Source organism: Propithecus coquereli, unplaced genomic scaffold (assembly GCF_000956105.1).
Source record: "Propithecus coquereli isolate 6110/MARCELLA unplaced genomic scaffold, Pcoq_1.0 Scaffold2, whole genome shotgun sequence".
Classification (NCBI taxonomy): domain Eukaryota; kingdom Metazoa; phylum Chordata; class Mammalia; order Primates; family Indriidae; genus Propithecus; species Propithecus coquereli.
Genome location: NW_012144966.1, coordinates 3,897,703 through 3,916,199, shown reverse-complemented (window position 1 = coordinate 3,916,199; position 18,497 = coordinate 3,897,703). Strand labels below are relative to the sequence as shown.

The 18,497-nt window shown below is 39.0% G+C and overlaps 1 protein-coding gene across 1 annotated transcript in view; it reads right to left on the bottom strand.

Annotated features, from left to right (window-relative positions):
- The window catches only part of LOC105809747 (cytochrome c oxidase subunit 6C), a 20,153-nt gene extending 3,145 nt beyond the window's left edge, over positions 1–17,008 (bottom strand). The window contains exons 1-3 of the mRNA XM_012643591.1: positions 16,942–17,008; positions 15,306–15,450; positions 10,126–10,255 (exon numbers count right to left, since the gene is read on the bottom strand). Of these exons, the coding sequence (XP_012499045.1) occupies positions 10,142–10,255; positions 15,306–15,419 (228 nt within the window). The 5' untranslated portion in view covers positions 15,420–15,450; positions 16,942–17,008 and the 3' untranslated portion in view covers positions 10,126–10,141. The remainder of the gene's footprint in view (positions 1–10,125; positions 10,256–15,305; positions 15,451–16,941) is intronic.
- Between the last annotated feature and the right edge of the window lie 1,489 nt (positions 17,009–18,497).

The following is an 18,497-nucleotide window of genomic DNA, read 5'->3' as shown; positions in this document are numbered from 1 at the left end:
GGCCACTGCACTCCAGCCTCAGCAACAGAGCAAGACTCTGTCTAAAAAAAAAAAAAAAAAGATCCAAACAAAAATCTAAAGGTAAGAAGCCACAGCTGATCCAGATGGGAAGGAATCAGTGAAAGAACTCTGGAAGTACGAAGAATCAAAAAGAAAGCACACCCCAACGGGAAACACCGGCTCTCTAGCAATGAACATGAACCAAATTCAGAACACTAAAATGACAGAGGAAGAATTCAAACATGGTTTGTGATATGCAAGAGAAAATGGATAACCAACACAAAGAAACCACACACACACAAAAAAAATCCAGGACTTGGAAGAAAAATTCACTAAAATTGAAACATTAAAGAAAAATCAAACAGAACTTCTGTAAATGAAGAATTTATTCAAGGAGTTACAAAACACAGTGGAAAGCCTCAAGAACAGGGTAGATCAAACACACGAAAGAATTTCAGGAATTGAATTTCAGGGATAACACCTTTCAATTAAATAAGTCAGTCGAATCGCTTCTCAGCCTTTTGGCTAAGATCAAGTGTAAGTCAGTCAGTCGAAGAGATCAGAGAAATAAAAGAACAAAGGATACAAAAAATGTGGTATTATGTGAAGAGGCCTAAAGTGAGAATCACAGGCATACCTGAGGGTGAAGAAGAAAATACACAAGGATTGGATAAGCTATTTGAGGATATAATAGAGGAAAATTTCCCAGGCCTTGCTAAAAATCTAGATATCCAGGTACAAGAAGCTCAAAGGACTCCTGGGAGATTCACTGCAAACAGGAAGACACCAAAACACAGTCATCAGACTGACCAAAGTAACCACCAAAGAGGCCCTCCTATGAGCTGTAAGGCGAAAGAAGTAACCTACAAAGGAAAACCCATCAGAATAACAGCAGACTTCTCAACTCAGACCTTACAAACAAGAAGAGACTGGGGTCCCATTCTCACTCTTCTCAAATATAAGGCCCAGCCTAGAATCTTGTACCCTGTAAAACTAAGTTTCATATATGAAGAAGAAATAAAAGACCTTCTCAGACAAAGACTGAGGGAATTCATCAAGACCTGCCCTCCAGGAAGTACTCAAAATAGTGTTACATGTTACATACGGATCAGCACAATAAACACTTACAATGTAAAAATCATCTAAAAGCTAAAGGTCAAAGGGCACATACCACAACAGCTCAAGAAACAACGCAAAGCAACAAGTTCAACTCAACAGGATGAACAGAAATCTTCCCCACTTATCAATTCTCTCAATAAATGCGAATGGCTTGAACTGCCCACTAAAGAGACATAGGCTGGCCGAATGGATAAATATACACAAGCCAAGTATCTGCTGTCTTCAGGAAACACATCTAAACCACAGGATGCATTCAGATTGAAGGTGAAGGGATGGAAAACAGTATTTCAAACAAATGGAAGCCAAAAGAAAGCTGGCATGGCAGTTCTGATTTCCGATTACTTAGTCTTCAAATCAACAAAAGTAATGAAAGACAAAGATGGTCACTATATAATGGTAAAGGGGACAATTCAACAAGAAGACATAACAATTCTAAATATTTATGCACCTAACACAGGTGCACCCAGATTCATAAAGCAAGTCCCACTTGATCTAAATAAAATGATAAACAGCAACACCATAATAGATGGAGACGTCAACACCCCTCTGACAGAACAGGACAGATCTTCCAAACAGAAAATTAACAAAGAAACAATGGACTTAAACAGAACTCTAGAACAAATGGGCCTGAGTGATATTTACAAAACATTCTACCCCCAAACCACTGAATACACATTTTTCTCATCAACTCATGGGACATTCTCTAAGACTGACCATATCCTAGGCCACAAAGCATGTCTCAAAAAATTCAAAAACTAGAAATTATACCATGCATCTTCTCAGACTACAGTGGAATAAAATTAGAAACCAACTCCAAAAGAAACTCTCATCTCTACACAAAATCATGGGTCAAGGAAACTGAACAACCTTCTGCTTAAGGATTATTGTATTAAGGAGGAAATCAAGATGGAATCAAAAGACTCTTTGAACTATGATAAAGGAGACAACAAGTTATCAGAATCTGTGGGACACAGCTAAAGCAGCCCTGAGAAGAAAATTTATATCCATAAATGCCTACATCCAAAAGACAGAAAGGTCACAAATAAACAATCTAATGAATCGTCTCAAATAGCTGGAAAAGGATGAGCAAACCAACCCCAAACCCAGCAGAAGAAAAAAAATAAAGATCAGAGCAGAACTAAATGAAATTGATAACAAAAAACCTATACAGAAGATTAATAAAACAAAAAGTTGATTGTCTGAAAAAATAAAATGACACACCTCCTGCTAGATTAACAAGAAGCAGAAAAGAAAGGACTCTAATAAGCTCTATCAGGAAGGAAAAAGGAGAAATTACAACTGATGCCATGGAAATACAAAATATCATCTATGAATACTATAAAAACTTCTATGCACATAAACTTGAAAATGTGGAGGAAATGGACAAATTCTTAGAGACACACGGCCTCCCTAGGCTCAATCAGGAAGAAACAGAATTCCGGAACAGACCAATATCAAGTACCGAAATTGAAGCAGCAATAAAAAATCTTCCTAAAAAGAAAAGTCCCAGAACATACGGTTTCACACCTGAATTTTACCATACCTACAAAGAAGAACTGCAACTTTCACCTCTCACAAAAATCAGCCCACAGTGGGTAACAGACTTAAACCTAAGGCATGAAACTATAAGAATGCTAGAAGAAAATGTTGGAAGAGACATTAGCCTAGGCAATGAATTTATGAAGAAGACCCCAAAGGCAATCACAGCAACAACATAAATGGGACCTGATCAAATTAAAAAGCTTCTGCACAGCCAAGGAAACTATCACAAGAGTGAACAGACAACCTACAGAATGGGAGAAAATATTCACATATTACATATCCAATAAAGGGCTGATAACTAGTATCTATATAGAACTCAGGAAAATCAGCAAGAAAAAAATCAAACAATCCTATCAAAAAGTGGGCAAAGGACATGAACAGAAACTTTTCAAAAGAAGATAGACTCTCAATGCAATCCCTATTAAAATACCAACATCATTTTTCACAGGTACAGAAAAAATAATTTTACGCTTCGTATGGAACCAGAGAAGACCCCGTATAGCAAAAGCAATCCTAGGCAATAAAAAACAAAATGGGAGGTATCAATCTACTGGACTTCAAACTATACTACAAGGCTATAGTAATGAAAACAGCTTGGTACTGGCACAAGAACAGGGACATTGACCAGTGTAACAGAACTGAGAACCCAGATATAAAATCGTCCTCATATAGCCATCTAATCTTTGACAAAGCAGACAAAAACATACACTGGGGAAAAGAATCCTTATTCAATAAATGGTGCTGGGAAAACTGGATAGCCACATGTAGAAGACTGAAACAGGATCCACATCTTTCACCTCTCACAAAAATCAGCCCACAGTGGGTAACAGACTTAAACCTAAGGCATGAAACTATAAGAATGCTAGAAGAAAATGTTGGAAGAGACATTAGCCTAGGCAATGAATTTATGAAGAAGACCCCAAAGGCAATCACAGCAACAACATAAATGGGACCTGATCAAATTAAAAAGCTTCTGCACAGCCAAGGAAACTATCACAAGAGTGAACAGACAACCTACAGAATGGGAGAAAATATTCGCATGCTACAAATCCGATAAAGGGCTGATAACCAGAATCTATTTAGAACTCAGGAAAATCAGCAAGAAAAAATCAAACAATCCTATCAAAAAGTGGGCAAAGGACATGAACAGAAACTTTTCAAAAGAAGATAGACTACTGGCTAACAAACATGAAAAAATGCTCAACATCTCTAATCATCAGGGAAATGCAAATCAAAACCACAATGAGATATCACTTATCTCCAGTGAGAATGGCCTTTATCAAAAAGTCCCAAAACAATAAATGTTGGTGTGGATATGGAGAGACAGGAACACTCCTACACTGCTGGTGGGACTGCAAGCTAGTACAACCTCTGTGGAAAGTAATACGGAGATACCTCAAAGAGCTACAAGTAGAACTACCATTTGATCCAGCAATCCCATTACTGGGCATCTACCGAAAAGAACGAAAGACATTCTGTAAAAAAGACATCTGCACTAGAATGTTTATAGCAGCACAATTCACAACTGCAAAGATGTGGAAACAACCCAAGTGCCCATCAATACATGAGTGGATTAATAAAATGTGGTATATGTATACCATGAAGTTCTATTCAGCCACAAAAGACAATGGTGATATAACACTTCTTGTATTATCCTGGATAGAACTGGAACCCATTCTACTAAGTGAAGTATCACAAGAATGGAAAAACAAGCACCACATGTACTCATCATCAAATTGGTTTTAACTGATCAACACTTAAATGCACATATAGTAATAACATTCATCAGGTAGCGGGCAGATGGGTAGGGGAGGAGGGGATACATATATACACACCTAATGGGTGCGGCACGCACCATTGGGCGATGGACACACTTGAAGCTCTGACATGGGTGGGGCAAAGGCAATATACATAACCTAAACATCTGTATCCCCATAATATGTTGAAAGAAAAAAAAAAAACTTAAAAAAAAAAAGTTGTTCTAATTAATTGGAAAAATGTATGTGAAATTTGTTTGAATTGGATTAAAAAAAAAAGTGAACAGAGGCCATGCAACTTATAAAATACCACCAAGCTGACCAATATATGTATTCTGGAAGTTCCAGAAGAGAAAAGGGGCAGAAAGCTTATTTAAGAAATAATGGCTGGGCCAGGTGTGGTGGCTCACGCCTGTAATCCTAGCACCCTGGGAGGCCGAGGCAGGAAGATTGCTTGAGCTCAGAAGTTCAGACCAGCGTGAGCAACAGCGAGACCCCATCTCTACTATAAACAGAAAGAAATTAGCCAAACAACTAAAAATAGAAAAAATTAGCCAGGCACGGTGGTGTATGCCTGTAGTCCCAGCTATCCGGGAGGCTGAGGCAGGAGGATCGCTTGAGCCCAAGAGTTTGAGGTTGCTGTGAGCTAGGCTGATGCCACGGCACTCTAGCCGGGGCAACACAGTGAGACTGTCTCAAAAAAAAAGGAAGCTTAACAAACTCCAAGTAAGATAAACTCAAAGAGAGACTCACACCAAGACATCATTAAACTGTTGAAACTCAAAGACAAATAGAGTATTTTGAAAGAAAAAGAAAGTGACTCATCACTTCAAGGGAGCCTCTATAAGGTTATCTATCAGTGGATTTCTCAGCAGAAACCATGTAGGCCACAATAAGAAAGATATACTTAAAGCCCTGAGGGGTGGGAAGGGGCAGGAACTTGTCAACTGAGAATACTATATCCAGCAAAATTATCCTTCGAAATGAGGGAGAAATTAAGACATTCCCAGATAAACGAAGGTTAAAGGAGTCATTACCCCTAAACCTTCCCTGAAAGAAATGCTAAAGAGAGTCCTTCAAGTTGAAACAAATGGACAGTAGAGTCGAAGCCATGCGAAAATACAAAGTTCTCTGGCAAAAGACAAATACAGAAGCTTGTATCATTTTAATTTTGGTTTATAACTCCACTTTTATAGGATTTAAAGGACAAAAGCATAAGAAATGACTGTAGGTCCATGTTAATGGGTACACAACGTATAAAGATGTAATTTGTGACGTCAATAAGGAAATAATAAACATTAGAGATAAACAAAGCAAGGAGGGTGGTGTTACAGTGGAGTTTTTGTATGTAAATGAAGTTGTTTTGCATTATAACTTCAGTGTGTTTTGTGTAATCGCCACCATAAACAAACAAAATTTAAAATACACACAAAAGGAAACAAAGGACAAAAAAGCTGTAAGCCATACAGAAAACAAAAGAACAAATACTATGTCTTCCCCCATCAGTAATTACCTAAAATGTAAATGGCTTAAACTCCCCAATCAAAGACAAAGAATGGCAGAATGGATTTTTTTTAAAACCTGGATCTAACTAACTATATGCTGTCTAGAAGAGACTCATTTTAATGATAAAAGGGTCAATTCGCCAATAAGGTATAACAGCTATGAATATATATGTACCAAATACCAGACCCTTAAGTATATCAAGCAAACACTAACAGAATTAATAGTAGGGGACTTTAATACTCCACTTTCAACAATGGATAGAACCACCAGACACAAGGATCAATAAGGAAACAGAGGACTTTGACAACACTATAGACCAACCATACCTAACAAAATACTCCAACAACAGAATACACATTTCTCAAGTGTACTTGGAATATTCTCTAATACAGACCATTTGTTAGGCCACAAAACAAGTATTAACAAATTTAAAAAGACTGGAAATCATACAAAATCTCTTTTCTAATCACAATGGCATAAAACTAGAAATAAAGAACTGAAGGAAAACAGGAAAATTCACAATTATATTTAAATTAAACACACAACCAATGGGTCAAGAAATCACAAGGAAATTTAAAATGATCTCAAATCAACAACGTAATTATAGGTTAAGGAACTAGAAAAACAAGAACTAACCCAAAGCTAGCAGAAAGAAATAATAAACATTAGAGATAAAATAGACAATAGAAAAATCAAGGAAAAAAATATCACCAAAACTAAGAGTTAGTTCTTTGAAAAGATCAACAATATTGACAAACCTTTAGTCAGACTGGCCAATAAAAAATAAAAAAATAAAAAAAAAAGAGAGAAGCCTCAAATACTCAAATAACTAAAAACAAAGACCAGGTAGTGAATTCCACCAAATATCTTAAGAATTAACACCAATCGTCCTCAAGCTCTTCAAAAAACAATCGGAGGTTCCACGTAAGGGTTAAAAAATTTTTTAAAGAAATTGAGGAAAAGGGAATATTTCCACCTTCATTCCATAAGGTATGCTGATACCAAAGGCAAACGCACAAGAAAACCACAGGCCAGTATCACTGATGAATATTGATGCAAAAATCCTCAACAAAATACTAGCAACTCAAATTTTATTACACATACCCCATGATCAAGTGGGACTTATCCCTGGGATGCAAGGATAGTTTAACATATGCAAATCAATAAATGGAATACACCACCTTAACAGAATGAAGGATAAAAATCACATCATCATCTCAATAGATGTAGAAAAAGCTTTGACAAAAGTCAACACTCTTTCATGACAAAAAATACTAAACTAGCTATAGAAGGAATGTACCTCAATGTAATAAAAACATATGACAAGCCCACAGCTAACATTATACACCATGGTGGGAAATCCCTCTAAGATCAGGAACAAGGTAAGGATGCTGACTCTTGCCACTTGTATTCAATGTAGAACTGGAAGTCCTAGCCAGAGTAACGAGGCAAAAAGAAATACAAAGCATTCAAAAAGGAAAGGAATAAGTAAAATTATCTCTCTAGATGACATGATCTTATCTGTACAAAACCCTGAAGATTCCACCTTGGCCAAGCACAGTGGCAAACGCCTGTAATATCAGCGTTTTGGGAAGCAGGATTATTTAAGGTCAGTAGTTCAAGGTTACAGTGAGCTATGATAACACCACTGCACTCCAGCATGGAAGACAGAGCAAGACGTCATCTCAAAAAAAAAGAAAAGATCTCACATACACACGTTAGAATAAACAAATTCAGCAAAGTTACAGTATACCAAAATCAACACGTAACAATTAGTTGTTTCTATAATGAACAATCAGAAAGGAAATTAAACAATTCCATTTACAATAGCATCAAATAAAAAGAATACTTAGGAATATACTTAACAAAGAACATGAAAGACTTAATACACTAGACACTACTATTCCTGAAAGAAATTAAAGATACAAATAAAAGGAAAGACACTTTGTGCTCATATACTAGAATAATTAACATTGTTGAGATACCCATACTACCTAAGCAATCTATAAATTTATTGCAATCGCTATCAAAATTTCAATGGCATTTTTGGCAGAAATAAAAAAATCTATCCTAAAACTCATATGGACTGTCAAGGAACACCAAATAGCCAGAATGATCTTAAAAAAATAAAGTCAGACTCACATTTCCCAATTTTAAAGCTTACCACAAAACTACAGCAAAGTAGTCTCCTCTTATCTGTTGTTTCAGCTGTGGTCCAAAAATGAGTGAACATGGTATAGCAAGATATTTTGAGAGAGACCACATTCACGTATTTTTTACTACCATATAGTTATAATTATTCTATTTTGTTATTAGTTAATCTCTTACTGTGCCTGATTTGTAAACTAAACTTTATCATAGGTAGTTATGTATAGGAAAAAACTGTGTGTGTGTGTGTGTGTGTGTGTGTGTGTGTGTGTGTGTGTGTGTGTGTGTGTGTGTGTGTGTGTAGGTTTAGTACTATCCACCATTTCAGGCATCCACTGGGGAGGTCTTCAAACATATCCCCTGCAGATAGAGGGACTAATGTAATCAAAACAGTGTAGTACTAAGCAGACCAATGGAATAGAATAGAAAGCCTAGACACCTGCATGTGCAGTCATGATTTCACCAAGAGTGCCAAAACCATTCAACGGGGAGAAGACAATCTTAACAATTGGTTTGAGGAAAACTGGATATCCACATGCAAAAGAATGCATGAAGTTAGATCTTTACATCACACCATATATAAAAATTAAAATGGATCAAAGACCAACATAAGAGCTAAAACCATCAAAGTCCTAGAACACATAAGAAAAGGCTCATTACATTGGATGTGGCAATGACTTCTTGGATATGATGGCAAAAGCACATACAATCAATATAAAAATAAATTGGACATCAAAATTTAAAATTTGTGCACATCAAAGAACACAGGAGTGATGAAACAGCAACCTATGAAATGGGAAAAATATTTGCAAATCACATCTGATAAGGGGTTAATATCCGGAATATATAAAGAACTCCTACAACTGAACCAAAAAAAACTACCCAAACCCAATTCAAAAATGAGCAGGCTTGAATAAACATTTCTCCAAAGAGGATATACAAATGGCCAATAAGCACCTCAAAAAAAAAAGATGCTCAGCATCACAAATCATTAGGGAAATTCAAATCAAAACCACAAGATACCATCTCATACCTATTAGGAAGGCTACTTTAAAAAAAACTTAAAAAGTAAAAAGTAACAAGTGTTGGTGAGGATATGGAGAAACTGGAACCTTTGTGCTATCGGTGAGAGTGTAAAATGCAGCAGCACCATGGAAAATAGCATGGCAGTTTCTTAAAAAATTAAAAATAGAACTATCACATGACCCAGCAATTCCACTTGAGTAGATACCCAAAAGAATTGCAGCCCTGCATGGTGGCTCACACATGTAATCCTAGTTCTCTGGGAAGCTGAGGTGGGAGGATTGCTTCAGGTTAGGAGTTCAAGACCAGCCTTTCCAAGAGCAAGATCCAGTCTCTACAAGAAATAAAAAATTAGCCAGGTGTGGTGGTACATGCCTAGAGTCTCAGCTACTTGGGAGGCTGAGGTTAGAGGACTCTTGGAGGCCAGGAATTCAAGGTTACAGTGAGCTACTAATTGCAATGCTGCACTCCAGTCTGGGCAACAGAGCAAGACCTTGTCTCTTAAAAAAAAAAAAAAAAAAAAAGTTAAGATAATGAATTTTATGTTACAGATGTTCCTTGACTTACAATGGGGTTTCATCCCAATAAAGCCATCGTAAGTTAAAAATGCACTTAGTATACCTAACTTAGTGAACATCATAGCTTAGCCTAGCCTTAAATGTGCTTGAACATTTACATTTGTTGGGTGAAATCATCTAACATAGTGCCGATAATAAAACACTGAATATCTCATGCAATTTATGGAGTATAACACACCATACAGCATCAGTTGTTTACACTTGAGATTGCATGGCTGATTGGGAGCTGTGGTTGCCTAACATCATGAGAGTATCAAGCCACATACCAATACTCTGGGGAAAGATCAAAATTCAAAATACAAAGTATGGATTCTACTGAATGTGAATCACTTTCGCACCACAGTAAAGTCAAAATGTCCTAAGTACAAACATCATTAAGTCAGGGACCGTCCATACTTGCCTTTTACCACAATTAAATTTTTTTAAGAATAACTTCAAATAACTATTATTACCTTTTATGTTCCAAAATCACTTTACGCTCTGAAAGATGCCAGCCTTCCTCATCTCCTCAAAATCTTTCATAGAATCATAATTTCTGTAGAAATCTGCATATGCCTTCTTTCTTGGTTCAGCCACACCAAACTAAAAAGTAACACAGCCCATTAGGGTTTATTTCTGAGATTATTAGAAATTTGTTATCTAAACACAAGGTAAATCAGAATGTTTTTGTTCACCCTTTCATTTAAACCTACATTTCCAAAGACAAGGGGTGAAGGAGGGGAGCCAGATGCAAGGAAGAGAAAGTAGCCTCAGAGAAACTATGTAACAAGGGGAGACCCTCCTTGCCTAGGGACAAATTATACCTTTTACTGGGTGGGCTGTGTGTATGCATGTGTGCATTTTTGGTGGTACATGGGTGCAAAGTGGCAGGAGTTAGAGAATGATACCCAAAAAGCTGAAAGGTGTTAGGGACAAGATAGCAGCCTTTTCTCCAACAAAGTCTAAATATCCCCACAGCCAAGACATACTAAAATATTACAGTTCAACTTAAGACATAACATGAAATTCTGAGACTAATTTGGTAACCATCTGCCTCTGAAAGGCACAGGAAACCATCTGGCAAGAACAGTTCAGAGTGATTTACACGTCAACGTATTTAATGTAAGAAGCCCTAAGATAGACACTGACCCACTTTACAGATGAGGGAATGGATCTAAGATGATGGCTACAGACCACCTTGAGAGAAAAAAAGTCTTGAAATTGCTAAATTTGGAGCAAAGAAACAAATGGGGAAGGAGTGTTCAATTTTGTTTGAGGTTTCTGCACACAAATGGGGAGGGGGTCAATGGAGAAAGAACAAATGAAGATTCAAGAGAACACAGTTTAAGTGACTTGATCAAAATCTACAAAGAGGCACTAGCTGGCACGTGGCTCAAGCAGTATTCAAACCCATGTCTGTCATATCGCAAAGGTTTTATTCTCCATAAAACACTGCTTGGTGGATTTCAATGTGTGGATTATAATCCAAATTAAAATCTCATCCTGCATATAAAAACCAGTAAAAATTCAAGTACCAATGCACATCAGTGAAGGTGCTGCAGAAATACATGGATTCGTGTTACTTGATGGAGTCACACAGTAAGAGCCCTCTTACCTGGCTAGTTTTACTACTTCACTTCCTACTCCAAGTCCCAATTTCTTCCAGTAATAGACCAAGAAGCAGAAGCCCAAGTGCCACCCTCTAAACCGAGGTGTGCTGGGATCCATCACTACATGTGGTGGTTACTTTTATGTGTCAACGTGACTGGGCTAAAGGATACCCAGATAGTTGGTAAACATTATTTCTGGGGGTGTCCAAGGGTGTTTTTGAAGGCAGAAGGGCAAATTCTCTCTTCTTAAGCTGGGATATCCATCTTCTTTTTGTCCTCGGACATGGGAGAACTCCTGGTTTTTAAGCTTTCTAACTCTGAGACTTACACCAATGGTGCCATCTGTCCCCCCACCCACTTCCTGCCTTTGGATTAGTATTGGGAGTTACATCACCAGTTTTCCTGGTTCTTCAGCCTACAGATAGCAGATAGTGGAACTTCTGGGCTTCCATAAATGCACAAAGCAAATTCCCATCTGTCTCTCCTCCCTCCCTTCCTCCCTGCCTCCCTCACTTTCCCTTCCCTCTCCCTCCCTCCCTCCCTGTCTCTCTCATGTATCTCCTATTAGTCAGGAGAACCCTGACTAATGTACCACACAAAGCAACTGTATGCATTTTGTTAGAACAAAAAAAGAAAAACATTTTTTATTTTATAGTAATAGACTCAGGTTAGTGAACCCAAAAAATAAAAGCAAAATGATTTTATAAACTCATCTAAATTATTTTGTCTGTTACACTTTAAATGGGAGTTTTTAAAGTCTGAAAAATCTGAACTTCGCAAGAAAATCAGAAATTTATAAATTTTATAAATTATCTACTCAGGTCCTCCAGATAATCAGTAACTTGAAAGCCATAAAATAATCTACACCTGAAGATTTAGAACAAGCCCATTTCATATGATAGTTAGTAATTGGTGAACCCAGGGAAAAATTCCAAATTTGGTGTAAGCACTGTTCATTTGCCTCTTAAAACCTAACCCATATTCATGAATTTAGGCTTACAACAAACTAACTTAACCAAAAATGATTTACTGGATTGCTCTTTCATGTAAGGAACACAGAAGTTGATTGAAATTATAAAAATAAGCCAAAACCAGGAATTTTTAAAAAAGGAAAAGCCAAGTCTTCAAAAGCATTTAACACTAAGTGGGTAGGGGAAATGAAGGAGATAAGCACCTACTAAGAACCAAAGTTGACTGCTGTCTTATTATTTAATAAGAATCTGGGTTCCTCAATGCTTTGGGAACCTTCCTTCCAATCAAACATTAATAAAAATATTACTTAAAATACAATGTGCCCAATGCTATACAACAGTCTGGTACGAAATGCCTGAGAACACAGGCAAGCACAACCAACCCATTGGGGGAATAGGCTATGCACTGCTCCACAGGAAAAAAAAAAAAACATTTGAGTGGGCCTTGAAAGATAGACAGGAATTTGCCACACAATGAGATGAGATATTCCTGACATGTACATAGCCTGGGAGAAAGCGGAATTGGGTAAGAGCAAATAGTTCTGAGGGGCTGTAGAGTTGGGCGTATTAGGAGGGATGAGTTTCAAAACTCCTGAAGGTGCAAACAAAAAACTAGGGGGAAAAAAAAGAAGAGTAGGAGTGAAGAGGATAACAATGGGGGGTAAATCAGAAAAGTCTTAGAATCAAGAGTAAGTTTTGCATTAGCCTCTAATGAGTGTTTCTCAAGTCACACACAATCCATTAGTAGGTCATGAAACCAATTTAGAAGGTTGCAGCCAGAACTTAAAAAATAGAAAATTATATGAGGAGTATACCACACACAATTTCATTGCATCAAACCGTTTCAGTTGTACGTACACGTATTACAAACTCTCTAACGCACATCCATATACGAATCACAATGCAAAAACGTATTTTTTACTGTAAGTAAAAAGTTTAAAGCCCACGGTACACTAGACCCTGAGGAGCTCAATGACATACATAGATCTATTCTGGGAGTTACCAGTTAGAAGTAACAAGAATATGTATATTACAAAAGCTTGAACTTTGATAGTGACAATGATGATGGAGTCAAGAAATGAATTCATCACATTGCTGTCCTTACTCCCACTTCATTTACTCATCCCTCCATCCCTTCCACATTTATTTTGTGCCAACCATGTGCCAGGAAACAGGAATCTAAAGGACCAAGCAAAGGATTTACTTTTTTGTGCTTGTCTCTTCAAAGGGTCCCAAAGCACAGGCCCACTTAGTACTTCTGCTTACTGTTGCCCCTCCTCTTTGTTCTCCCTAACTTTGAAGGCTCAAGCACTACCTCGTCTCTCAAAAGAGTTATCACCCAGAACCCCACAAAAAACCATTCTTTCATTTATGTTCTATCTTGCAATATATTCTAATTTTTTTCACCTCCCCAACTTGACTAAGTTTTTATGGACAGAGATTTAGTCATACACCTTTTGTGTCCTCCAAAGCACCTGGGATTATACATTACCTAACACTATATTAAAATTTAAACACTCCCTCTTATTCTACAGATACTTTTAAGCACCTATTTGTGTGTCTGCCACCCAAAAATGGGATGTCACATTAAACAGAAAACATGGCAACTGCCTTAATGAGGGCTCAGTCTAGTGAAGAATACAGACATTAAACAAAAAATTAAAGTTCAGAGAGTTATAAAAGTAAAGCTCTGAATTGTCTCACAGCCTATTATGTCAACATAGTGATAAACATTATCATAAACATTTCTGTGAAAAAAAGTTGTCAACATGCAGCCTTCACTTAAAAACGAAGAGCATGGCCAGGCGCAGTGGCTCACACCTGTAATCCTAGCACTCTGGGAGGCTGAGGCGGGTGGATCACTCAAGGTCAGGAGTTCGAGACCAGCCTGAGCAAGAGCGAGACCCCGTCTCTACTAAAAATAGAAAGAAATGATCTGGACAACTAAAAATATATATATAGAAAAAATTAGCCAGGCATGGTGGCGCATGCCTGTAGTCCCAGCTACTCGGGAGGCTGAGGCAGAAGGATAGCATGAACCCAGGAGTTTGAGGTTGCTGTGAGCTAGGCTGATGCCACGGCATTCTAGCCTGGGCAACAGAGTGAGACTCTGTCTCAAAAATAAATAAATAAATAAATAATAAAAATTTAAAAAAAAAAAACAAAGAGCATAACACTAAAATACACAGAAGGCAGTATTAAAAGCAGTTCTGTGACACTTCTTCAAAGTGCCAAATGGAACTATAGCTGATCCTCCATATCAGCGGATTCCGCATCCTCAGACGCAGCCAACCTCAGATTGAAACATTTAGAAGAATAAAAAAATAAATAAAAAGTACAGTGTAACTATTGACACAGCATTTACATTACATTAGACGTAAGTAATCTAGAGATGATTTAAAGTATAGGGGAGAACATGTGTAGATTATATGCAAATACTATACCAGGGACTTGAACCTCAGGGATCCTGGAATTAATCCCCCTCAGAGAGGTGACTGTACTGCCTTCCCCACCCCTCTGCATACTTAGCTTCTGTTAGAGGCTGAACTGTGTTCTCCCAAAATTCATCTGTTAAATCCTAATTTCCAGTACCTCAGAACACAACTGTTTCTTCTTTGGTAACTAAGTTAAAATGAGGCCTATACCATAGATCCTAATCCAGTATGATTGATGTCCTTCTAACAAGAAATTCAGCCACAAATATGAGCCCATGTATACCTTGTGAAGACCAAAGGCAGCCATCTATGGCCAAGGAGAGAAGCCTCCGAAGACAATCAACGCTGTCAACAGAACTTCAAGAACATTTCTGTAAACTAAGGCACCCATTCTGTGGTTCAGTTATGGTAGCCCTAGCAAATTAACACAGCTTCATTAAAGATGGAGGACAAGCTTTTTGGGGACTGTGAAGTAGTTCCTGTCACACTGAGGTAAGTGCAAGGGTTGGCACAGTAAATACATTAAAGGGAGCGTTTCTTTGAAAGACTCTTAACTAGTTATGAAAATAAAATACATGTTTAAACTAAAAACACAATTTATGACCTTAAGCACAGAGTAAAAAACAAACATACGTACCTTATACAAAGCTGCAACCCCCAGGGATACGATGAATGCTCCAACAATATGAATCCGCAGACGCCTGGCCAGGAGGCCACGCATCTGAGGTTTCGGCAAAGAGCCAGAAGCCATGGTAGTTACTGTCCTTGATGGGTATGCCAACCTTAAATAGTAAGATTCAGAAAATATGATTCAGTAAGGAGTTTATTTGAGCTCAAAGCTTGAGAATGGCCACCAGGGAGGACAGACTCAAGTTGCCCTGAATATACACTCTGATTAGCAGCAATTACAAGGGGGCTTTTAGGGGAAAAAAGAGGCAGTTCCTAAGTTGTTTTCCAAGAAATTACACTAAAATAACACAAGCTATTGATTGTTATTTGTATCACAAATCCAGGAACAGGCAGATGATGGGTGAGGCACCTAGTCGGGAACAATACGCCTGTAACAACTGTCCCAGCATGGGTGTGTGTAGGGTGTGATTGAAGTTCCACACCCCAGTCTCTCTGGGCCTGATAAATTTTGCATAGCTCACATAGCTCAGACTATTATTTTTCTTTTCTCAAGTAAAATAATTTTTAAAAAATCCTTAAAACAGAATAAGATCTAAGGAACTCTTATGCATAATGAATTTTAGTACCTAGAGAGGCACAAGAAAGTGGATGAACTCCTTCCACAAAGCCTAAGGTGTTTAGTGGCTTAGCCCGCTTCATCTCCCCCTACCCCCACTGCTGAATGACTTCCCTAAATAAACGCGATTAACTGTAGGACAACCCCAGCAACCGGTGAGCAAAAAGTGAGAACGAAAGTCTCTCCCAACTACAGGAAAGGTAAGTACTAGCTCTACATCGGTAATAACAACTGCAAACGCATTTACTCTTCCAAAAATCTACTGTCAACTCATTAACTTCGCGACAACCCTGTCAGACAACGAGGTACGTGTTTGCCGTGGTCACACGGTATACGATTAAAACATGGACGGGAACACAGCAGTTGCCTGCAAGGCCCAAGCTCCGCAACAGCTACTCCTGCCTGGCCTCACCTGGGGGCTTGGAGACCAGCGCGCGGGGGCCGTCCCTGCACGTCGTGGCTCAGGGGGCTAGGGTAGGGCCGTGGGCGCGTGGAGGAAGGCTGCAGGAAGTCCACCCCTTCCCTCCTGCGACAAACATGGTGACCTTCCTCCAGCTTCATAACTCGAATCTCAAACGCTGCCACACAGCAAGCAACGTTGCTGGCTGCTTCACCTACGTTGACCCTTACGCCTCACGAGCAGCTGAGCAGAAAACCACCACGCCTTTTTACGGGTGAAATACCGGAGCCGGATAAATCAAATGACCTCTCCAAGGTCACACGGACTAGCCAAAAAACACAGCGGGAACCGGGCCTCAGCGGGCCGACTCCGAAGCCCGCTGGCTCCTTCAAGCCCCCGCTTCCAACCCGGCTTCCGTGGGGCCGCCGCAGCCCACTCGGCCCCCGCGGCCCGCCCGCCGCCCTCCTAAGGCCGCAGCGGGGACGTGCGGAGATCGACGAGGGCAAAAGGCTCACGGCTCCACCATGGCTGAGATGCGGAGTCCGACTCAACTCGGAGGCAGACACAAAGCAGGAAGCGGCACCTCCGAGATACCAAACAGAGGACTCAAAAGCAACCCACACTCACCTCAACGCGTCCTTCCTGGCTGATGGAGAAACGAACAGCAGTCTAGCAGCGCGCAGGCGCAGAATAAGAGTGCGCCCAGCAGACGCGGCGACGGTAGCCGAAGGAGTTCAAAAGGCCTTTGGCGCGCCCAAAACCGTTCACGGCGGAAGTTCACTTTCGTGGCCAGTTTCTTCCCTATGTGACCTTGGAAAATAAGACTTTACTTCCTAACAGTTTCCTTAGTAAATTGAAGATATTAATCTTATACACAGAGTTGTTATGAACTTATTGGAGAATTCAAAGATATTTAATATATGAAAAAAACTTAATGTACCCTACAAATGCAGTGCAAATCATCCTGGGCCCCAAACCATGTGCACAAAACGGCATTTTCATTATAACTACCCTTACCTGAATAACTGCTTGATTTTGGTAAAGAGTTTAAAAGCTGAATTCTACAGCTCAGAGCCCAGCAGATGAGACAAATATAAACAGATTTATACTGATCCTATGCAGTAGGCGTTACCACACAGACTTAGCAATTGCAGAAGCAATCAAGCAATCACCTACCTGGCAAACCTGAGCACCTTTTGACGTAAGGGGTAATGTTTGTGTGGGGTTCTTTAAAAATAGTGTTTTGAAGGAAGGCAACTGGAAGTTCGTGGAAAGTGGTGTAGAAAGGTAAGGATCTTGTGCCTTAATGGCCAGGCTTAGTTTTTATTGAAATAACCTGGATTTGCAAGGCATTATTATTTTTTTTTTTTTGCAAGGCATTATTTAAGTCAACTTAGCAAGCAATGTGGAAGATAGCTGACACACAAAAAGTGCATAATATTGAGTCAACATATATGATTGAGCACCTACTATGTGCCAGGCTCTGCTATACAAGAGGATAGATCTTCAAGGAGGTGCATTCTTGTCAGGGAGTCTTGGTCCTCAACTTGTTAACAAAGGAAGTGAAACCTTTCATCCACAAAAAAGGTGCTAATTGAGGCTCAGAAGTAGGTTTCAATCTCAGCAACAGTTTTTCAGGCCTCTTATCAAGGGTCTTACCCAGCTGAAAATCTTTACATGGGATTTGTCCAGTTTGGGTCTGGGGTACTTTTTTAAACCTGACCATATAATTTATTTCTACTTTCAAATTTAACAAATAATAAAAGATTGCTGAGTCAGAGTTAGATCATAGAGTTAAGAGATGAAGGAGGGATTTTTCATTGTCATTACCAAGACAATGTAAGATTTCAGGGATGCAGCCAGAGGAAGTAGCTAGACTTCCTGTTCTGCATGCTCACTGATCAATAAATAAGAAATCACCAGCTAGGCTTAGCAGGAAAACCTATCTGACCCTCGGAGTGGACAGGGAAAAGGAGGCATAGTCTTTCCCCCAGAATTGTATTCTAAGGATCCAGCTGAGAATATGGACTATCACAAAGCTTGGGTCTGGGGTACTTTTTTAAACCTGACCTTGTACAACACATAGGTAAGGATCCAAGGGAACTCTTAGGGGCTGGTAAAATAATACTGTGCTTTCTTCTCAGTGACCGTGTTATTGACTAAGCAAATATTGTGAGTGATGG